Raw genomic sequence first — 25,267 nt, forward strand, 5'->3', positions numbered from 1 at the left:
AGGAAAGTTATGACCAACCTAGACAGCATATTGAAAAGCAGAGACATTACTTTGCCAACAAAGGTCCTTCTAGTTAAGGCTATGGTTTTTCCAGTGGTCATGTATGGATGTGAGAGTTGGACTATAAAAAAAGCTGAGCGCTGAAGAATTGATGCTTTTGAACTGTAGTGTTGGAGAAGACTCTTGAGAGTCCCTTGGACTGCAAGGGGATCCAACCAGTCCATCCTAAAGGAGATCAGTCCTGGGTGTTCACTGGAAGGACTGACGTTGAAGCTAAAACTCCAATACTTGGGCCACCTGATGTGAAGAGCTGAATCATTTGAAAAGACCCTGCTGCTGGGAAAGATTGAGGACAGAAGGAGAAGGGGATGACAGAAGATGAGATGGTTGGATGGCATCACCAACTCAATGGACATGGGTTTGGGTGGACTCCGGGAGTTGGTGATGGACAGGGAGGCCTGGCGTGCTGCAGTTCATGGGGTCGCAGAGTCGGACACAACTGACGACTGAACTGAACTGAACTGAAAGCACCTCCCTGCAACGTGGCAGACTTGGGTTCAATCCCTGGGTTGGGAAAATCCCCTGGAGAAGGAAATGACAACCCACTCCAGTACTCTTGCCTGGAAAAATTCCATGAATGGAGGAGCCTAGTAGGCTACAGTCCATGGGATCGCAAAGAGTCAGACATGACTGAGCAATTTCCCTGGTCACTGGACTATATAGTCCATGGAATTCTCCATGCCAGAATACTGGAGTGTGTAACTGGTCCCTTCTCCAGGTGATCTTCCCAACCCAGGGATCGAACCTAAGTTGCTTGCTGGGCAGGCAGATTCTTTACCACTGAGATGCCTGGGAAGTAAACAATCCCAATGCCCGTCAGTTCAAAACTAGTTCAATAAGACTAAAGTCCTACATATAATCAATTTGGAAGGATCTTTGGGACATATCACTGAATGAAAAGAAAATTGTAGAAGAGTGTGTCTAGAAAACATATTAAATAAAGGTATGTATTATTTTATCCATATTTGAATTTGCTTCTATATGTATAAAAAGATTCTGGAGTAATATATAAGAAACTAATCAAAAGTTACTTGTTTGAGAGACAGGGTGGAAATTGCGCCAAAGAGGACAAAAGGGAGATTTCTGACCTTTTTTGCACTTAAAATTTTTATCCATTCAAAAGACTAAGTAACAATAGAAGAGTAAAATAAATAAGATTAATGATATAGTCTTATTTATTTTACTCTTATATAGTACAGCTTCCCTGGTGGCTCAGATGGTAAAGAATCCACCTGCAATGCAGGAGACCCAGGTTCAATCCCTGGGTTGGGAAGATCCCCTGGAGAAGGGAATGGCTACCCACTCTAGTATTCTTGCCTGGAGAATTCCATGGACAGAGGAGTCTGGCGGGCTACTGTCCATGGGGTCGCAAAGAGTAGCACACAACTGAGAGACTAACAATGATAGAATAGAATTTGAACTAAATTTGAACTAATCCAACTAAAACATCATCAAAATGAAGTCAAAGGTATAAAAGTGAGTTTAAAATGTTTCTATTTCTACTAGATATTTTGAAGGGCACTCCAGTTCTTCTTCTATAAAACAACCAGTGTTTCCTGTAAATCTGAATTTACACATACCCAGTTATACACAGATACCACTCCAAGGTGTGTTCCCAGAAACTCTTACACAAGTGTACCAGGAGACACGGTCAAAAATGTTTACAGTGATGCTGTTTATAATAACAGAATCTTGCAAATAACCTCAGTGGCTTAACAGGAGGATAAATCAATTACAGAATATGCGCACAGTGGCACAGTGGATGGAATAACCATATGTTAACCAAAGTCTTAAATCACAATTTGAAGTGGGAAAACAAAGTTCCAGAAAGTATACAACATAATGTCATTTTTTCCCTAAAGTTTAAAATAGCAAACTAAACAAATACTGTTAAAGACACATACTTAACAAGTTGGGAGGACTATATGTAAAATCCAGAGCGAGCAGTGACCTCACGTGGGAAAAGGCAAGCCAGCCAAGAGACGTGAAAGAAGGTAACGACACTGGCAACATTGTGGGTCTCAAATGGAGTGGTAGGAATCTCAAGTGTTTATTATCATGTGTCATAACTTATTTGTGTTAAATTTACTATATAGCAAGCATTACCTATATTTTTTCTTTAAAAATAACACACAGTTTAACATCTCTTGGAAAATTACAATATATTATCTGGGAGTTTATAAACCTCCATCTTTCTAGACATGCTGATGAATGAGTACTTACTACTCTTATTTTCTCCTCTGTTTATTGTAGAGTTTCTCTGATAACAGAGAAAATCAACACTGTAGTTCTTAATACCTCAACTTTCAGTCTGGGAGACTTTCATCTGTGTGTCACTGCTCTGCTCTTTTTCAGTTGGAAAAATCCTAGTTCCAAACACCTTTGATCCCCATAGGCCTCTGAGAATACAGAGCACATATTTCACATTTCCAAAACACATTTCAGAAACTGAAATTGCATTCAAACTTTAGAAAACTACTCATTTTCTCTTCTTAAAAAAAAAGTCATAAAAGGCTCAAGTGGAGAGCCTTAGGTATTCAGATAACTACCTCCCTAGCTATTTAGTATATATATCATTTGTTTAAATTCAAACAGATTGTGCAATTCAGGCCAAAGTTTGTACATCTGTGAGTGTTATAAATATACTTCAATTTTTTTTCTGATTATAAACCAGGGTATGTTTATTACAGAAAAAAATTCTCTTATATTTTTCCATATCTTTTAGTTAAGTTATAAGAAAAAGTGGGCCTAAGCTTTGTATTCTTACTTCTTCAGAAAGGCACAGCTAATTCACGATCCTCTAACAGCTGGTGAGTGCTTGTTGCTTCAATGGTTGGAATAATCATTTTTTAACTCTCGTCAATTATATGGATCAGAAATTATGGAACATTTACTTCTAAACTGGACTTTCCTGATTGCTGAACAATTTCATTATTTAATTTCTGTTCTTTTTAAATGGCTCCCTAAGTTCTTTGGTCATTTTTCTATTGCTGTTCAGCAGCTAGGTGTGTCCAGCTCTTTTGCGACTCTGTGGACTGCAGCCTGCCAGGTTCCTCTGTCCACGGGCTTTCCCAGGCAAGAATACCGGAGTGGGTTGCCACTCTCTCCTCCAGAGGATCTTCCTGACCCAGGGACTGAACCAGTGTCCTCTGCATTGAAGGCAGATTCTTTACTACTGAGCCACCAGTTTATCAATCTCTAAGTGTCCTTTGTGTATTTTTACCTGTGGCTATATAGGATGCAAGTTATGCCTTCTATCATTTGACTTTTTACTTTCTTATGCTGTTCCTTGAATTCATTTTTGGTTTTCATATATCTAAATCCATACCTTTCTTATGATTTCATTCTCTGCTCTTATGCTTAAGAACACTGTCATCCTGTAATCAAGGGATGCAGCCTTAAATTGTGCATGTGGTTTCCTTTTTTCAAAAAACATGTATCCGAAATCGTTTTGCATGTAAAAATGTAAGTCAAGCAAGTTTTTTAAATCACGAAAATTTAAATTCATTCGATCTTTCTTGAGAATATTTCAGAAAAATATACTGTGTTAATCTGATTAAAGACTTTCCTTCCAGTTTCAGGTTATTTTTCCTTAAATAAATGGGCATTTGATTATTAACTCAACTGGTATGCCTTAAACAGATAAGTTTAACACTCTCTCATACCCCTAATCGAAATACCAATGAATTGAGACTTCCTTGGTGGTTAAGAATCTGCCTGCAAATACAGAAGACATGGGTTCTATTTCTGGTCCAGGAAGACCCCACAGGCCATGGGGCAACAAAGCCCGTGTGCCACAACTACTGAGCCTGTGCTCTAGAGCCCGTACTCCACAAACAAGAGGAGCCACCGCGATGAGAAGCCTGCACACCACGACTAGAAAGCAGTCACCAACATTACTTATTGTGATGATCATTTCATGAGGCAAGTCAATCATTATGCTGTACACCTTAAAGTTATACAGTGTTATATGTCAATTATAACAGTAAAACTGGAAGAAGAAAAAAGAAATAAGATTGCCACAAGTAAGCTATACTCTTAGATTTCCAACACAGTATTTATGTTCAAGTAAATAATTAAGTTGAATCACTTGGCTTTATATTTAAATCGTTTTGGCTCCAAGTAATTTAACTGTCTCATTACAAAGAAGCTTCTATTATGGAAGGCCCCAAAGGGAACTGTATATTCTTGCCTGGAGAATCCCATGGACAGAGGAGCCTGGCAGGCACAGAAATGGACATGAGTGAAGTGTCTTAAGCATAACACAAAAGTGACAAAATTTTGGTAAGTCAACTTCAATACTGCAAAGGTTAATAAGAATTCTTTCCCATCCCAAAAGTATTTGTCTTGGGTCATCTCTAATGAACCTAGAAGAGTCAGCATATTTCACAGGGGCTAAATAAAACTTTTTAAAAGGTTAACGGAAAAATATTTATGTGAAAAATGCCTCCAAATAATGTTTTAGTGGGTGGATTCGGCACATACCAGTGAATACCTTTGAGCTGAGTCCAATTCTGAATTAAGCTGGAGTTTACCTTTAAGAAACAATGAACCTGCTTTTAAGTAAAATCCTGTATTAATAAGAAACATGGAATGTGAATTTAAAAAAAAGATTTTATCAACTGAACTGTATCTAAGTATTTTACAAAATTTTCCATGAGCCATCAGTAAGTCTTTAAAACACATGATCTTTTAAAAAACTTGCTAGTCATTCATCTGTAAAAATCTAGCTTTTTATGTGCATGCCAAGCATAAAATTGCCCCCATGCTAAATTTAACACAAACCTCACATTACAGAATTATGTGTTCTTACACTTTGACATGACTATGACAGTGATTCACAAGGTGAAAATACACTTAGAATGGTCTACGTTCTGCAACTCAGGACAATGAAGAAAGCCTGGGAAGGATGTAAAAATTAGGTCCATATTTTAAATCTGCAGCCAATCAAGCCAGGAACCCGGCTATGCAATCACAATCACTTGCAAAACCATTTAAACTATTTCTTAGCTGTACTTGTTAGCAGTTTCTTATGACTGTAATCTTTTTAAAAAAATATCTCCCACTTCAAATATTAAATGCACATGTACGTTAACTTTTTTTTGTCTACCTACAGTTAGGCGCTGGAGAAGGCAATGGCACCCCACTCCCGTACTTTTGCCTGGAAAATCCCATGGACAGAGGAGCCTGGTAGGCTGCAATCCATGGGGTCGCTAAGAGTCGGACACAACTGAGCGACTTCACTTTCACTTTTCACTTTCATGCACTGGAGAAGGAAATGGCAATCCACTCCAGTGTTCTTGCCTGGAGAATCCCAGGGATGGGGGAGCCTGGTGGGCTGCCATCTATGGGGTCGCAGAGTCAGACACGACTGAAGTGACTTAGCAGCAGCAGCAGCAGACAGTTAGGTGCTAACTGCACCAGGCTAAAATTGTCTTCTTTCCCCTTTACAATTCTGCATTCTCTTAATTTTTGTATACTATAGCTTCAAGTTAATTTCATAGTATTTATCCAAATAATGAGTGGTTAAAATTTTGTTCTTTTTAACTACAATTTGTGAAGTAAAGTTTAGCCAAGAAAACAATGAAGAGAGTCACCTTATGACATTTTGTTGTTTACAAAGTAATGTTACCTTTTTAGATGTTATTCAAGGGTGATTAGTCAAGTTTAGAAAATCAAAGACACTTAACATTATAAACTGATATGTGTAACTCATAACAGAGCACATTGAACAAGAAGATGTAAACTGAGTTGCTCAAGGTCATACAATATGGCAGTGAGGCGGGCAGTGAGGCAGGCAGTGAGGCGGGCAGTGAGGCAGGCAGTGAGGCGGGCAGTGAGGCGGGCAGTGAGGCGGGCAGTGAGGCGGGTAGTGAGGCGGGTAGTGAGGCGGACAGCTCAGGCAGTCTCAAACTCCTGTCTTCCCCTCACATGCCATCCTGAGCAACCCCTGCTCTAACTTCTGCCTGCAAAACACTAAGACACATATTGTCCACAGGACAGGAAACACCTAGGGCAGAATTTCAAACTTAAGGAACTGATTAAGTAGAAGAGACTTTAACCTAAAAGCTATCATACTATGTGAATTTAAATTACTTTTTAAGTGATGGAGTCATCATAGTGATCTACTTTTTCTTGTATTTAAAGTAGCTAGGAGCTGGCTCCAGAGGACTCAGGGGTTCCACTACACAGAACCCAGGGGTTTTACTACACTTCTCTCAGGAGAAGAGAGACAGTTGACTGTCAGAGCTGGACTGCCCTCGCTGTCTGTGGTAACCTGGGCGGGGCCCACTCAGAGAACCTCTGTATCAGCTTTCTCACCTCCACAATATTGGGAAGGGGCCAGGGAGCATTCTTCTTTCAGATTTTGAACTACTGGAGACCAGAGAAAGTCCTAAAGTGCTAACATTTGGTTAAATTTTAAGGATGCTTCAAACAGCTTATCATTTCCAACATTATGTTTAAAGCAAATCTTTTAGACATGCTTATACATTTCTCATCAGTGAAACTCACTGGCCTTTTTGTGATATTTCTTCCCCTAATTGCAAAGGAGCTCCAAATCCTTCAGAAAGTAAAAAAAAAAAAATCAACAGACGTAAAGATGAGGGTCAAAATACCACTGTTTAGTGATGGAGGCTTCAGGTCATCTATAATGTGCTTTCATGTTAAAACTACCAAATTAACAACTATCTGACTTCCATATTTAAATATGTAATGTTCATGTTCTCTGAAAAAAAATCTAATGTCAAAAGTAATCATTCAAATACAAACCATACATATTCTTTGGTCACGTGTACATGCAGAAAAATCTGAGATAAGAAGTTTAAGAATGACATTTTTGGCAAGCCTACATAAATTTATAGAATTTTTATTAAAAAAACAGGGGTGGGGGGGAAGAAGGCATGGAAGAAAACTAACATTCATTATGTGTTTGCTAAGAAATAGCTCCTGTGCTAAGTACTTTACATAAAACTGAAATCAACTGAATGTTTCTCACATTCCTTGACCAAATAACTATGTGCTCTGCTTAGTCACTCAGTCATGTCCAGCTCTTTGCAACCCCATGGACTGTAGCCCGCTAGGCTCTTCTGTTCACGGGATTCTCCAGGCAAGAATACTGGAGTGGGTTGCCAAGCCCTCCTCCAGGGGATCTTCCCAACCCAGGGATCGAACCCAGGTCTCCCACACTGCAGGCAGATTCTTTACTGTCTAAGCCACCAGGGAAGCCCAAGTAAATTCAATCCTCTATATTCAAACAACAAAGGAATTAAAAACTCTCTGAGAATCCTGAACTGATTCCATTTTTCCTTCGGGCAATGTGCTGAGCCTATCACATTCAACATCCTTACATACACAGACAAAAGGCCCAGACTCATACTGAATTATTGAAATTATTCCCAGAAAATAATTCATGAATACCATTGCCTCACTGAAACAGTTTTTTCAAGAGGCTAGTTTTGATAATCCAAGAATTCAATTCTCATAAGCAGGCTCTGATAAGAATTGTCACAAATTTCATTATACATCAAAAGATGAGCTACTAATATGAAAGAATATACTCTTCATGACAACAATTTACGTATTTAAGCTAATTCTGCTTCTGAAGGTTATCAGGAAGAGAACTGGGGTTAGAGATGAGAGAGATCCAACTTTACTGGGGACTTCACTTTGCCAGGGTCTTCACTGGCTGGCTGTTTCATTTTACTGATTTACAGTTAAATGGTCACTTCAGTGAAAACAGATGCTTTTGGGGAGAGGCGGGGAGGAAGTTAAAAATGTCTACACTTTCAATGTATAACATTGATCATGTACCTTTGAAAACAGAAATACCTGAAGTGGATTTTTATTTTTATTCTTTAAAAATTTTTTTGAAGAACGAATTGGCTTTATTCGATGATTCATGAATCAGGCAGCATACTATCTAGCAACCAGGAGGATGCTCCAAACACTGGGAATTATCTTAGGTGAGCAAAATTTGCCTGCCATCCTAAAATGTTTCTCTGTGACATGTAGATTATTTTGAGCTGAAAACAATCAAGGTCCCAAAGACTCAGGAAGACCCTTTCATCTTCCCATTAACTACTTAGAAGTATTTAGTTAGAGGATTCACTCCAGGAAGGGAGCTATCACCACAGCTCCCTTCTCCCACTTCAGAACTGAAGTGGATTTTTAAATGATGATATACTATTATTTGGAATAAAATTGTGAGCAATTTTATCCTTACATTTCTGATATTTCAATTAGTTACTTTAATAAAATACCAAAAATTCTAATGACTCAGCACAACCTAAAAAATGTGTACTACAGTGTTAAATGAAAACACACTACAAATTTTTGTCTATATTCTAATTATGTTAAAGTACCTGTGTGTGTACCTAAAAAAGTAGAACTGTGAATACAGTTAATGCTGGGTTACATTGGACTGGTAGATAACTGTTTCTCTTTCTTGATTCTTTTCTACTGTGATAATGTCACAATAAAAACAACTTTAAAAAAAACAACATCATCACTTTATGGATAAAATGGTTTTCTGTCTGCAATGACTTAACCATGTTAAAGATATAAGTTGCTGTGTCTTCTGTCAGTTGCAGGAAAGCAAACACCACAACTTCCTGCATCCTTCAAAACACTTAGCATAGCATCTCAGACCCAGTAAATTCCCAGTGAGGGACATGTCATGGAACCACTGACGAACACCAAGTGTAGCTAATATAAACGTAGAAACTTACTGTTATTTGTTGGTTCAGGAAACCCAGCCTTTGGACCACTCCATCCTTTGTTTTCCCCTGTCTGAAAAATTAAACCGATTGTTTAAATTCAGGAAAGAAATGTAAATTCAAAAAAAAAGTTAATCCTAATTAATAAAAAAAGGGTACAGGTTATTCTGTTCATCCTCTCCACTGCTGACCCCAGGACCACGGACACAAGAATTACTAACAAGAACTATAACATCTATCCCTTTTCTACATTCGTATCTGTTTCTTATGCCTCCTGATTTTATCTATTTAAATTTATAATTTACATCATCAAGAAAGCCCTGTATTTAGCATAATATTTAGTATATATATTATGTATAACATGGGCACTATCAAGGTGGTGAAGAAGTAAATAATTTGTTTTCAAACAGTAAACAATAATCATCGCAAGTGCTAAAGTAACTAAAAGAGATTTTTTATCACTTCTGAAGTTAAATTAATGATAGAAATATTATTATGTCTGTTCTGGAAACGTCATGATAAGGGTCACTGAATACTGCTAATGACAGGTACAAAAAACTGAAAACTAAACCCTAACTCGAAGCAAAATCTGGAATATCCTGGCTTTTGCCAGATGATTTGGTCAACATTTAGTGTAAAATACACTCTGAGGAGGGAGGAGGGTTCAGGATGGGGAACACGTGTATACCTGTGGCGGATTCATTTCGATATTTGGCAAAACTAATACAATGTTGTAAAGTTTAACAATAAAATAAAATTTAAAAAAATTAAAAATTTTAATTAAAAAAAATACACTCTGAGCTCAGACATTCTCAAGTAGTATTTTAATCAAATTATAAGTGACATTAACTGGTTATGTTCTCTTTTTGTGGAGCTGGTATTATTGATATAAAGTACTTCGGGGTGGGGGAGACATACTTATTTTTATAATCGGTATTTTATATTATGCTGCTGCTGCTGCTAAGTCGCTTCAGTCGTGTCCGACTCTGTGACCCCATAGACGGCAGCCCACCAGGCTCTGCCGTCCCTGGGATTCTCCAGGCAAGAACACTGGAGTGGGTTGCCATTTCCTTCTCCAATGCATGAAAGTGAAGTCGCTCAGTCGTGTCCGACTCTTAGCGACCCCATGGACTGCGGCCCACCAGGCTTCCCGTCCGTGGGATTTTCCAGGCAGGAGTACTGGTGTGGGGTGCCATTGCCTTCTCCAAACACAAACTACATTTCTAGCAAATAGCTTGCAACTGTGAAAGGGTGGAAGAGAAGGTAACGTGTGTAAATGCAGATACACATGGATGGGAAGGCCTGACGAGACTCCCACACACATGTTCTCTGTGAAGCACAAGACAGGATCATAGAGAGAGGGGGGCGCTGCGGGAGGGAGGGAGGTTATAAATCTAAGGAAAGTGTACACAGTAAGCAAAAAGTCTAGGAAAGAAAGAGCTCAACGATTAGAAGAATACAGATCCTCAGGCATTTGAGGGCTCAGTTGAAGTTGGTAATAATATATTTAGCACTTCATTCCTCCTTTTCTCTCCTTCCACTAATAACCAAAGTTATTTAAATATTGTTTTATTCCCTAAGCCTGATTTTTCATCAACTGAATCCCAAGCCTGCTGCTCTCTGATTTCTATCTCAACACTCTAATGAAACTGCTTTTCTAAGGTTTCTGCTTTAACATGACAGAGTAAACATTAAGAGTAATCTCTTCTCTCTCCCCAAACAACTCTAAATTGATAATCCAATAATCCATAAACTCTCTCTCCTTCCCTCTGCCCCTAGCCTCCCCTGAATATGAAAGGAATCAAGAGAAGAGAAAAGTCAAAATTTGTAACATGGAGAGTAGATTAATTATAACTAACTTAGCAGGTGTGGGCCGGCTGAAACCTCACCTGCAGAGCTAGAAGCTAACAAAGAGCTTACAAAGAGTAAACTGATTTGTGCTTCAGGACCCCAGAAAGCCTCAGGAATCAGAAGCACACCTGGTACTTCTAAAGATGAATCCTGGAAGAGTATGAAAATAGGAAGATTGTTTGGAAGTCTTTCAAATGTTATGAAACTTTCAGGTCACTTCTGTGACCCCAAGGAGACAAATTTCCTAAAATGTTGCCTCTTCAGAAAGGACTAAAACAAAGAGACTCTGGACACCAGGTACAGCTGAGGATGGGATGGATCTATACACCACATTGAAAAGAGAGATGGATTCCAAAGTTACATCCTGGAAGATAAGATCCCCAGCTCCCTTTATCACTGGGCCTCTAAAGACAATAATCAGTCTCCCAATCCACAAGGAATGGTGAGCATAACACAGGGAACAGAATAAAACCTCAAAAATCATTAAAATAAAAAAAGCTCTCAGAGAGACATAAGTATTATACCCATTAAACAAGAACAAGAGGTTATAAAAGGAATATTCTGAGAATGAAGAATAGCTCTGGGAAATAAAAAATACAGTATCCAAAGGAAAATATTTCAAAGAAGGACTGGAAGACAAAACTGAAAAAATCTCCAGTAAACAGAACAAAAAGAGAAACAGAAAAGAAACAAAGGAAGAAAGAAAGAAGCAAAAAATCATTCCTTAGACTAACAGGTATCCTAGAAAGAACCAACAGCAAAAATGGAAGGAAAGAAATCATCAGAGAAAAAATATAAGTTTCTCCACTTTTAAAGTACACGAATTTTCGGATTAAAACCCAAACACCCAAAAACAATTTATCAAAGAATACACAAATACAGTCAGTCGCTCAAGAAATTTCAGAACTTCCGAGAAAAGATGTGAGAAAAGCATCACGAGGGAGAGGAAATGTAAAAGTTTCATAAATTGGCTAAAGAATCTGAAGACTTTGGAATTTCAACAGTAATGCTGAGAGATAGAAAACATTGGTACAATGCCTTCAAAACTGTGGAAAAAATATTTCCTATTTAGAATTATCTCTCAGAAAAACTACCAATTAAGTGTGGGGGAAATAGAAAGATATATCAGAACTACAAGGTCTCAAAAAACTATATTACTCATGCATTCTCTATCAGGAAACGATGAAAATGTGTACTCCATCAACACAAGAAAATAAATTAAGAACAAGGAAACTGTCCAGAAAGCAGGCAACTCAACAAGAGAGAGGCAAAAGGAATTAACAGGGAAATCGTGAAGAGAAGAACCAAAACACTGGGTCTTCAGCAGATCTATCAAACAAATAATCCAACACAGAAGAGGAAGATAAAGAACTCCAACAAAGAAAAAACAAAGAAACTAAACAGTACATGAAGCGTTTACTTGGCAGAGGGTAACAGGGATAAGTTAGAGAGACACAGAAAACTATACATGTTGAGTAAGAAAACTAACTCTCTGGTTTTCAAAGCAGGAACCCAGATAACATCTAAAAAGAAAAAAAATCAAGAAACTGCAGTGTAAGTTATTAACAGTACAAAATAACAGAACAGCTAAAACAGGTAGTAAGTGGTTGCCTCTATAAAAAAGGTAACAGAAATGGGCAGTCCCAGGGCAGGACAGCATGGTTTATTATAAATCTTGAGTCTTTATATCATTAATCTTGACTAAGTCTTGATTTGTTATGCATATATGAGTATTACTTTGAACAATATATAATAATCAAATATAACAAAGAATGAAGCACATGCCAGTTACATCTTGATGCGGAACAAGCTCTAAGTTGTAACCGAAACCCCATGTAATTGAAAAAAAAAAAAAACCAAGATGCTAGAACAGTGTATTTTTTAAAAAGTAAAGAGTGTTCGGCTCTTCCTTAGAATGTAGAAATATAACAATGACTCAGACAATGTAAGAAATCATAACTTTTCTCAAACCCATCAGAGATCTGAGATTGTAAAGCAAACAGATGACATGAATTCTAGAGAGTGACAAAGCCCTCTGAGGCGAGGTTCAGCTCACAAAATATTTCAACATTGGCAAAGAAAAAAGAGATGAATATCAAAAATATTGGTAAGAAGAAAGCAGATGAAATGTTAATGAATTCTAAAAGACTGTGTGAGGGTCAGCACAGCAGTTTAGAAAAATTAGGAACTCCAGAGAGAAGTTCTTTTCTATGGGCTTCCTTTGGGAAGTCAGGACAACTGGAGATACAGCAGAGAACCAAAGAGCCTCACTCAGTGGTGCAGGTGTGAAGCACAGAGAACAGCTCAGAAATCTGCACACTCCTCTGGAGAAGGAAATGGCAACCCATTCCAGTACTCTTGCTTGGAAAATCCCATGGATGGAGAAGTGGTGTAGGCTACAGTCCATGGGGTTGTAAAGAGTCAGATACGACTGAGCGACTTCACTCACTAGACTCTTCTTTTACACAAAGCAAACAGCACAAGCTACAAGAGAAAAGGAAGAAACAAATCCTGTCTGCCTCTGAGATAAGGCAAGAAATTTTGTTGCTCCAAAAGCTCAGGCAAGGACTCACTGTTTCTGCAAAAAGACTAGAAGCAAAAGTTACCTGCTCCTAGGAAAAAAAGAAGGAGGTGAAAACCTTGAGAGCAAATCCCTGCACCAATATTAAGCAGATTTCTGAAAATGCTGGGGAAGGGGCTGGAAAACTCCACTGCACCTAAGACAACCTCCAGTTCAAAAGTAAAATTTGGCTGTCATGGAGACGGAGGTAGAAACATTAGGGAAAAACCCACTTCTGAGACTCAGGCACACAGAGTTTGAGAATGAAGCTGTACAAGAAAATCAAGAGCTATGCTTCTATACCCAACACAATCCTACAACCAAATAACAAACAACAGCAATTGACTATGGAGCATAGAGCTATCCCTCACCTCATGGCATAGCAAAGAGAGGACTGATAAAACCAGAGGATGGAGCAGAAATATTGAGGAAAATCTTCCCCAAACCTCACCCCACACAAAACAAAGACACTGGCAAACCAAAGCTAAAGGAACCTGAAGTTAATAGTGACTGTGGAAACAAAACACCCAAAATGAGCTTAATTACCAACTGGATTGATGTCACCCTCCATGTTAACAGTCTGACAGAAAGGGAGACATGCCTGTTTCTTAACATAAGTACTACTTAACTCTGCCTTTACTGTTTCACAATACACAATGTCCAGTGTTCATTCAAACATTATAAGACACCCAAAATTGCAAAAATAAATATGTCAAATGATAAAGAAGTCAATAAAAGGGAGGCTCAAGGGTGGTGGTGGGGGGGAGATATACGTATACTTATAGCTGATTCATGTTGTTATATAGCATAAACAAATACAACATTGTAAAGCAATTATCCTCCAATTAAAAATAAATAAATGAAAATTAAAAAGAAAACAAGTCAATAAAACAGAGCCCAGAGATGACCCAAGCGCTAGAACTCTAAGAAATAAGTTTTATAATATCTATGATTAACAGGATAAAAGATCTAATGAAAAAGGCAGACAACATGCATGAATATTTGGAGAATTTCATTAGAAAAACAGAAACCTTATAAGAAAAGCATATGGAAATCCTAGGGGGAAAATACCACAGATGAAAATTAATATTGATAACATTATTAACAGATGGACACACCTGAAGAAATAAGTCAGTAATATTACAGATAAATTAATAGAAATTACTCAAACTGAGACACACAAAAAAAAAACGGAGTGAAAAATAAAAAGGAACAGAAAATCCTGGATCCATAAGACAATACTAATGGTCTAATTTTTCTAAACTGCTGTGCTGTCCCTCACACAGTCTTTTAGAATTCATTAACATTTCATTTTCCCCAGCATTTTCAGTTATATATAACTGTAAACTCTCAAGGAGAGAGAAAACAAGGAAGAAGAAATATCTGAAAAGAAAGATAACAGCTGAGAATTTGACAAAAATTAAAAAAAACAACAAATCACAGATCCAATATATTCATATTCATTAAGCAGAAAAAAATACAAAAAGGAGAAGAAAGGAAGGAGGAAGAGGATGAAAATGAAGAGACAGGGAAAAAAGAAAAGGAAGGAGGAGAGGGAAGAAGAGGAGAAAGAAAGGAAAGAATCAAATTTAGATACATCACAGTTAAACTGCTAAGAACTAATAAAAAAAGGACATTTCTGAAGGCCTTTAGAGGGAGGAACAAAGCATGTCAAGATGAAAAAGAAGATAATCACAGCAGACTTCATACAAGACTATGCAAGTCATAAGACAATTGAATGAGATCTCTGAAAGTGCTGAAAGAAACAGAAAAACTCAGAATCCTATACCCACACAAAAGTAACTTCTAAAATGAATACAAAATAAATTTCTCATCAAACAAAAGTTGACAGAAATCACTGCCAGCAGACCTGCTAATACAAGTAGTATTAAAGGAAGTTCTACAAACAGGAGTATAATACCAGAAAGAAATCTGGATCTAAACAAATGAACAGTATTGAAAATGGTAAAAATGAGGGTAAATGTATTTTCTGTGATTCTAACCACATAGAAAGAAAATTAACTATATAAAGCGAAATTTGTAACAATGAATTATGGGTTTTATACATATAAAGGTAAGTAAAATGCACGACTACATGAGAGGTCAAAGAGAAAAAAGTGAACAAAGAATAAATGGAATAAATAGAAAACAATTAGAAAAATGAAACGTTTAAATCCAACCATACCAAAAGCTACAATAAGTACAAATGGTCTGATCACTCCCAACTAAAGGTAGAGATTGTCAAAGGGTATTTTTAAAAACAAGACTCAATTATATGCTTTCTAAAAGAAATCAATTTAAACATAAAGACACTGATAGGCTAAAAATAAAATGGTGGGGGGAAAATACCCCATGCAAACACTAATAAAAATAAAACTGAAGTGACTATTAATATCAAAAAGAATTTAGAACAAGGAATATTACCAGGGATGGAAAGAAAATCACATAATAATAAAGTTGTAAAGTTATCAAAAAGATATAACAATCCTAAATGTATATGTATATAACAACATAGCTTCAAAGTATATAAAACAAAACCGATAAAATTTAAAGTAGTCAAATTCAAATTTATAGTTGGTGACATTAGCACTTGATAAAAGAAGTAAACAAAATCAGAAGAAATATAGGACTTGAATGAAGAAACCAAAGGGAAATTAGAACATATTTTGATGAAATGAAGTAAAAACTCAACTTCTCAAAATTTGTGGGCCAGGGCTAAACCAGTACTTAAAGAGAAATATATATCACTAAATTCTCAGATCCACAGCCTAACCTTCTGGCTTACAAAATTAGAAAAAGAACAGAAAATTAAACCCAAAGCAAATAAAGGAAGGATAAAATAAAGAACAGAAATCAATAAAACTGAAAACAGAATAACAGGGAAAAAAATCAATGAAATCACAATCTTGTTGTTTGAATATGATAAAAACAATTGACAGACCCCTAGCTAGATTCATCAGGATATAAAAAGAGAAGAAACAATTATCAATATCAGAAATGAGAGAGAAAATATCATTATAGATGCTATAGCCACTAAAAGAATAACAAAGGAATCCTATGAACAATTTTATACCATTAAATTCAGCTCAGAGGAAATGGACAGACTCCTTGAAAGATTCAAACTGCCAAAGCTCGCTCAACAGTAGGAAATCTGAGTAGTCTTATATCTATTTTTACATCAATTTATACTTAAAACCTTCTTACAAAAAAAATTATAAACCCAGATGGCTCCACCAGTAAATTTTACTCAACGATTAATGAAGGAAGAATACCAAACTCTCTGAGATGATGAAAGAAAAGGAGATACTTCCAAACTTACTATATGAGTCTAGCACTACCCTGATAATGATACTAAAACCAGTATTTCTACTTCAGATGATGAAAACTTTCTGGAAGTGGATAGTTGAGATAGTTGTAAAACAATGTAAATGTACTTAATGCCACTGAATTGTACACCTAAAAATGGTTAAAATGGTAATTTTTTGCTGTGTATGTATATACAGGTATTTCACACTTTTCAAAAGTTTATGTCACTTTGCTTTTATGAAAGGCATGCACTAATACCTGTTTTTGCTAACTAAAAGAAATCCAAAGAGGATTTTCACTTTTATGGAAAAACAAAAAATAGCATTCAGTGTTTTACTTCCCAGCTAGCCATTACTGAGGCAGCACACACCAGGAGCAGGGAGAGTGGCAACTATACTCAGTATCTCAGCATCCAGTCACCACAGCTTTGAACCGTGTGTGAGAATCTGTGTTCTGTCTGGATTTATTTTGTCCATTCATTAGCAAGATGAGTCCTAAGGTAATTGCTTCTTTGTATCAGGCCATTTTGGCTTACAAAAGGTTTCACAGGAATTGCTTTACTTTCAGATAGTGGGGGAAACCTGTATCACATAAATTTTAAAAATCCATCAATTAAAAAAAAATTCACCATATCCACAAACTAAACAGAAAAATCATGCAAGTATCAAACAGATGCGGAGAAAACATTCAGCAAAATTCAACATTCACTGATAGTTACGGTGGGGAGACTTTTCAACAAAGCAGGAACACTAGGAACTATCAAGCTGATGTAGAGCGTGTATAAAAAGCCTACAAGCATCATGTATATAATAGCAAACACTGAACAATTTCCTTGTAAGATCAGGAACAAAGTCAAGATACCTGTTTTTCTGTTTCAACAATCAACTTTCTATTCAACACTGAATGGGATGTTTCACTCAAGGCAATAAAGCAAGACAAGTAAATAAAAGCATACAAATTAGCAAGAAAAAAATAAACTGTCTTTATTAACAGATAACACAATCATCAATGCAGAAAATTGCAAAAAATCTACAAAATAAGCTACTTTAACAGATAAGTCAGTTCAGCAAGGTCATAGGATGCAAAGTCAATATATGAAAACAACTGTATTTCTATATGCTAGAAAAGAAGAATTAGAAACTGAAATTAAAAACCAATGCCATTACCAATAGGACCCACAAACATGAAACATTTAGGGATAAACATAAAAAATGTGGAAGATATTTCTATAAAAAAGTACAAACACTGTTGGGATATATTTCAAAAAACCTAAATAAACAGATCAAGATCTTGTTCAAAGGTTGGAAGACTCAATATTTTTAAGATATATTAATAAATGCAAACATGATCTATGTACTATTCAACATAATCCCAAAGAAAAATTCCAACTGGATATTTTTTTGGTAGAAATTGATTTAAAAATTTATTATGAAGATACAAAGATTAGCCAAAACCATTTTTTAAAAGTAGAACAAAGATGAAGTTCTTTATCTGATCTCAAACCTTATCCAAAAAAGGTACACTCTATATACAGTTGTACAGTTGAAGAATAGACATACAGATTAACAAACAGAAAATCTAGAAACAGATCCACACATAAGTGGTCAACTCATTTTCAACAAAGGTCTAACGAACTCAATGGAAAAAGCATTAATCTTTTAAACAAGTGGTGTTTGGACAACTGGACAACATATGTAAAAAAAGAAGAAGAGAAGACAGAAGGTGAGAGACAAGAATCCTTTATCTGATAAGGCACTGGCATCTAAAATATATAAAGAGCTTTTATAACTCAATAATAAGAAAGTAAACCATCCAATTTTTTAAAAGACAAAAATTCTGAACAGATACTTCAAAGAGACACGAGTGGTAAATAATATATGATGAACTAGTCAGCATTATTAACTAGGGAAAATGGAAATGAAATCCAATAAAACAACATTAAACACCTAATACCATCATCAAAACTATAAAAACTGACAATACCAAGAGCTAGAGAAGATGTGGAGTAAGCAGAAATCTCAAACATTGCTTGTGGAAATGAAAATGGTACAACATCTCTGGAAAACATCTTCAGTTTCTAATAAAGTGCCATGTGCACTATTATATGAATATGTACCTAACAGGCTATATTAGAGAATATATACAGTCAAGATTTGTACATGAATGTTCATAACCACTTTATTTACAATAGCCTCAAACTGAAAACCTAAATGTTGGTAAAGAATAAAACAATAACAAACAGAAAAGATACATGATAACAAATGATAAACATGATAAATGCAACAACATGGATCAATCTCAACAATTAAGGGTTGACACAAACGGCTACACAATATACCATTCAATTTATTCAACATTCTGGAAAAGGCAAAACTGTAGAGACAGAAATCAGATCAGCGTTTGTCAGGAGCTGAGGAAAAGGAAAGACATTTACTATAAAATGGCATTAAGAAACTGGGGTAACAGTAATGTTATAAATCTTAATTGTGATGTGGTCATATACACACACTTGTCAAAATTCTTTAAGCTGCAATTCACTAAATCTTAATGTTTTTAAAGTGGAGATATATTCGTGCATACATACAGAATATCTTTGTGAGGACATTTATCTTCTTTTTTTTTTTAATCCTTATACAAGATTCACTATATTCAGACACTATTCTAAAAGATGCACAAACATTAACTAAACATGGGAGATACCTTTAGGAAGAGACCAAGTCTGAGGGTCTCAGGGTAAAGTGAGGCTAATCTTTTCTTCACTGTCCACTCTTTTGCACTTTTAAATCCTTCCATGGACAGAGGAGCATGGCAGGATATAGTCTATGAGATCGCAAGAGTCAGAAACAACTTAGCAACTAAACCACCACCACCATCATCACTCAGTTATGTACATACCTTGATTATTTTTTTAAAAAGCCAACTTTTCAAAAGCTACTTTTAAAGATTTATTTTTATAATTGCTTTTGTCACATTCTCAAAAGCTCTTCTTTTGACAAATCAAGGTATTAACTAACTCCTCTTACTTGATCTTTGCAGCATACAACTACCACTGTTTTTATTTTTGGCCATGCCATGCTGCTTGTGGGAATCTTAGTTCCCTGACCAAAGAATGAACCCAGGGCCAGGCCAGTGAAAGCACCAAGTCCTAAACACTGGACCACCAAGGAAGTACAGGCACCTCTTCCGTAAAGTCTCTTGCTACTCTCTTTTTTACAGGTATTCTTCCTTTCTGTATCCTCCATGCACTGTATCTGCTACTGAAATCTTAACACATACACTTAAGAAGCATGGCTGGTGTCTTTTCCCTCTCCTCTCTACACCACTGCCCTAGTTCAGACCCTCAGTATCTTTCACCTGAACAATTCTGCTAGCATGGCCTCCCTGCCTTCAGTCCTGTCCTGCCCATATCCATTCACTACATTACTTATAGGACTGTCCTATGTAGAAAGCAAACCAGATCATGCCATTTTCAAGCTCAAATCTCAGTAATTCAAAAGCACATTACTTCACATAAAAATAGTCATCTCACTACTCCTGACTTTCCAGACTCATCTTCACATATCTAGAATTTTAATTATACTGTAACTTTTGTTACGTGATATAAGCTCCTCACCCCTAACACTTACTGGTCAGTTTCGTGAGTGCAGGGACCAAATTCCAGTCATCTTATCTTCAGTTTTAAGTGTCTGGCATTTAGTGAGTGTGATGATTAATTTTATGTGTCAACTTGTCTGGGCTAAGGTACTCAGATATTTGGTCAAACGTTATTCTGGGTGTTTCTGTGAGGGTGTTTTTGGAAGAGATTTACATTTAAATCACTGAACTCTAAAGAGTAAAAAAACTGACTCTCTAGACTGTGGGTGGGCCTTGTCAGTTGAAGGCCAGCAAAGGCTGACCTTCCCTGGAACGAGAGGCAGCTTGCCAGTCAATGGCCTCCAGACTCTGCAGCTCCTTCCTGAGTCTCCAGCGTGCTGGCATCCCCAGCAAATTCTGGAGTAGCCAAGCATCCAAAACTTCATGGGTCGATTCCTTAAAATAAGTCTCTGTGTGATACACACACATACACACACACACACACTCCCTGTGGGACTCTGTTCCTCTGGAGAACCCTAACTAATAACACAGTGGGTATGCAAAAATATGTTTTTCTTATTAATGAAATTAATGCCGGTGTTTTTTTGTTTTATTTTCATTTAACTTACAAATAAAGGTCTACGAGATTTATTCTGACATATTTTTATAAATCACTTACCAGTTTTAAGTCAATATAAATGTGTTAAGTTAAAACAACATATACACAATGTAAGAACTACAGAAATTTGAACACGTGTTAGGTTTCATGTTACAAGTACTTTTAAAACAAGAAAACACATTCACTAGCCAGGTTATAAAAACAGAACTGAAATCTCCAGTGATATCACACAGATAAATAATTTTTAATCACTCAAAATAACTGCCTAGATATTTACAGCACCTTAAAAAGTGTATCTAAGTATTTTTTAATAGATAATTTCATTTTTACTCCAAACTTCACAAAGGTGTTCCTGCAGAAACTGAAAATATCCCTGAAATAGAATCCATATGTGAGAAAATGGCATGGAAAAAACCGTATTGTTTATGACAGAAATAATTATTAAGCTTGTTTTGGGAATGTTCATACAAATGAAATGTTTAATAAAAATAATTTCTACATATGTATAGATAAAATGATAATTGAATACAAAGTGAAATGAAGTCAGTTCCTGCCAAGTTAACTGCCAAGGCCTGAATTCAGGGTTCTCAGCTTCTCTTGCAATGCAGGCAGGTGTTAATGATGTCATTACCTGCTGCAGAAGAAATAGGGGACCATGAACACAAGTCTTGGCAGAAAATAAACACCCTCTGAGTTTACCTTTAATTTAAAGTAAATAGAAAAATCAGTTTATAGAATGTCTGTCCTATATAGCTCCTGCCCTAAAGGGATAACTCAGGATCTTTATTTCCAGGGTTTTCAGCTGTATTCCAGAAATAAAGGCTAACAACCTCCATTCTTAAAAAGCACAAATTAAAAAACTGGGTATATATATCATTAGTCAGTATGGTAAAACTCACTACACTGGTACTAATATTATATAAAATATATACAATTATACAGCAAATTTTTAATATTTTCTAATTGTAAGATTATAATATTTTATTGTGACCCCTAAACAGTGGTTATTTTGTACCAGGAGAATCTGTATCTTTAAAGATATGAAGATAAGAGTACCAACTTGGAAAAGTTAAAACTTGACATCTACTTTACACTAGTTAAGACAATACTGAGTCAAGAACACTGGAACAGAACTTGCTCATTATTTTTATATTCTGACAGGACAGAACTTCTCCATGTAAATTTAACTCTCACCTTGTCAAGCTGATCTTGAAGACTAGTGGATGCTTTATAACCAAGTTGTAACAGCATAGCTTCCGCAGCATTTTTTTTGGCTATCTTTTTATTAGGTCCTGTTCCAGTAGCAACTTCATTCCCTACCTTGACCTGGTAGGAATAAAGTAAGAAATGTAATGACAGCTGCTTTGGTAACAAACATTAACATCACTAAGCAATGTGTTCTGCTCTCTAGCATTCAAAAATATAAAGTTCAGTCCATAATAAAATAGCAATTACGATCCCTTTTATATTTTTTATATATATATATGTATATATATATATATATATGAGAATGCATACACAGAGAAAAGTATGGAAATCTGGTCCTCAAAATTGAGGACATTATGAGGGGTTATATCAGGATGACAGAATCTTGAGTTCAGTTCAGTTCAGTCGCTCAGTCGTGTCCAACTCTTTGCGACCCTATGAACTGCAGCATGCCAGGCTTCCCTGTCCATCACCAACTCCCGAAGCTTGCTCAAACTCATGTCCATCGAGTTGGTGATGCCATCCAACCAACAGTTTTAGAACATTTTTATTTCCTTACATATTTCTATATTCTTTGATTTTTAAACAATAAACTTATTTATGTAAGAAAAAAAAATTCACATTGTAGAGAGTTGATCATGACTACATTTAGTATTCTTCACTTAAATTAATAAACTGAAAAGACTAAAATTCACATTGCTGCCATTTAAAATAACGTTAAAATGCGCAGAAAACCTGAATACCCATTTCTCCAAAGAGGATACGGAGATGATCAATAGGCACATGAAACGATGTTCAGCACTGCTAATCATGAGGGCAATGCAAATCAAAAAACAATGAGATATTACCTCAAACCTGTCAGAACGGCTATCATCAAAAATATCCCAAATAACTAATGCCGGCAAGGATGGGGACAAAAGGGAACCCTTGTACGCTGCTGCTGAGAATGCAAATTGGTGCGGCCACTATGAACACAATGTGGCAGTTTCTCCAAACAACTAAAAACAGAATGGGGGGAGGGATAAATTGGGAGAATGGACTAGAGATATATACACTGCTATACATAAAACAGGTTACTAGTGAGGACCTATTATATAACACAGGGAACCGACTCAATACTCGTAATGACCTATATAGGAAAAGAACCTTGCTAAGTCACTTCAGTCGTGTCTGACTCTCGGCGACCCCATAGACAGCAGCCCACCAGGCTTCCCCGTCCCTGGGATTCTCCAGGCAAGAACACTAGAGTGGGTTGCCATTTCCTTCTCCAATGCATGAAAGTGAAAAGTGAAAGTGAAGTCGCTCAGTCGTGTCTGACTCTGTGCGACTCCATGGACTGCAGCCTACCAGGCTCCTCCGTCCATGGGATTTTTCAGGCAAGAGTACTGGAGTGGGGTGCCATTGCCTTCTCCAAAAGAACCTTAAAAAGAGTAAATATATGATATGTATGATTGCCAGGTGGCTCAGTGGTGAAGAATCTGCCTGCAATGCAGCAAACGCAGGTTTGATCCCTGCGTCTGGAAGATGCCCTGGAGAAGGAAATGGCAAACCACTCCAGTATTCTTGCCTGGAGAATCCCATGGACAGAGAAGCCTGCTGTACAGTCCACGGGGTCACAAAAGAGTCAGACATAACCTAGCGACTAAACGACAACATGTATATGTATAACTGATTCATTTTGCTGTACACTTAACACTGATACAATACTGTAAAACAACTATACTCCAGTAAAAATCATTAAAAAAAAAAAAAAAAAAAGGAACTACCATATATCCCAGCAATTCCACTCCTGGGTATATATATAAAAAGCCAAAAACACTAATTCAAAAAGATACACACACCTCAACGTTCATAGCAGCAATGTTTACAACTGCCAAGATAAGATGCAACCTCAATGTCCATCAACAGATGAATGGATAAAGAAGTTGTGGTAATTATATACACAGTGGAATACTACGCAGTCATAAAAAGAATGAAATTTTGCCATCTGAAACAACATGGATGAACTTGAAGGATATTATGCTAAGTGAAATAAGTCAGAGAAATACAAATACTGTATGATGTCACTTATATGTGGGATCTAAAAATACAACAAACTAGTAAATATAAAAAAAAAATAAACAGACTTACAGATATAGAAAACAAACTAGTAGATACCAGTGGGGAGAGGGAAGCAGGGAAGGGCACTATAGAGGCAGGGGATTAAGAGGTGCAAACTATTATATATAAAATAAGCTGTAAGGATATACTATACAGAAAAGACCATATAGCCAATACTTTATAGTAACTATAAATGGAATATAACCTTTAAAAATTATTATAAATTATACTGTACCCTTGTAACATATACTATTGTACATCAACTATATACAATAAAAAATCTTTAATCCAAAAAAATAAATTTAAAAAATTATATAGTTTACAAAGGATTACATTAAGTAGTTTCTGAAGAGTACATATAAAGATTAATACAATACTGTGGTTAAAAACAAAGACTTCTGAGTCAGATTTGGGTATGAAATCTAACTCCATTATTTCCCATGAACTGATTCAAATTATTTAATATCTCTAAGCCCCAGTTTTTTCATTAGTAAAAGAGGGGTAATACAATGACCTAATAGTGTTACTCTGAAAATTAAACAAGAAAATGTATGTAAACTACAGTGTGTATTATAGCGTAATTGCTCAATAAACAGTAGCTTTTTATCATTAGAACTATCCCACAGTTCTCTTTTGTGAGCAAGATGCACACATGTATGTACTTCCATACATTCAAATATACATCAGTCATCTTATGTCCACATGTACATTTCCTGAGCTGGGTAATGATTTTTTAGTCATGTATATGCTGAGATAATATAAATATAAAAATTAAATCAGCAAACAAAAAAGGAAAAAAATTATATGAATAGAAAATACACAGTGAAAGTGGGATTTATTTTTACAGATTGTTCTCAGTAAGTGATAGAAGGAGCAGACAAGAAGATCATAACAATTTTGGAAATTAAAGAATGTAATCTAAATAATCTATGGGCAAAAAAGACATCTCACTGGAAATATTTTAAATAAGTAATAATGAAAATGCAATATGTCAAAACTTGAAAGATGCAGCTAAAGAGGGTGTAGAAGAAAACATGTAAGCCATAAAAGCTTAGAAAGAGTAATGAGCTAACCATTCATCTTAAGTAGTTACTAACAGCAAAATAAATCCAAAGAAACAGAACATTAAAAACAAGAGCAAAAATTTAGGAAATATAAAACGAAGTACAACAGAGAAGTTCAAAAAGCCAAAAGCTGGTTCCCTGAAAAGACTAATACAGTGATAAACCAAAGGTGAGGCTGATCAAGAAAAAATGAGAGAAGACACAATCAAGA

The 25,267-nt window shown here is 36.1% G+C and overlaps 1 protein-coding gene across 9 annotated transcripts in view; it reads right to left on the reverse strand.

Moving 5' to 3' along the window:
- STAU2 (staufen double-stranded RNA binding protein 2) overlaps nt 1-25,267 on the reverse strand; it is a 307,659-nt gene that overhangs the window by 156,904 nt on the left and 125,488 nt on the right. For all 9 annotated transcript variants that reach the window (XM_070802706.1, XM_070802704.1, XM_070802701.1 and 6 more), the window contains 2 exons: nt 21,881-22,012; nt 8,790-8,850 (listed from right to left, as the gene is read on the reverse strand). In XM_070802706.1, the coding sequence (XP_070658807.1) occupies nt 8,790-8,850; nt 21,881-22,012 (193 nt within the window). The remainder of the gene's footprint in view (nt 1-8,789; nt 8,851-21,880; nt 22,013-25,267) is intronic.

Source organism: Bos indicus, chromosome 14 (assembly GCF_029378745.1).
Source record: "Bos indicus isolate NIAB-ARS_2022 breed Sahiwal x Tharparkar chromosome 14, NIAB-ARS_B.indTharparkar_mat_pri_1.0, whole genome shotgun sequence".
In the NCBI taxonomy this organism is placed as follows: domain Eukaryota; kingdom Metazoa; phylum Chordata; class Mammalia; order Artiodactyla; family Bovidae; genus Bos; species Bos indicus.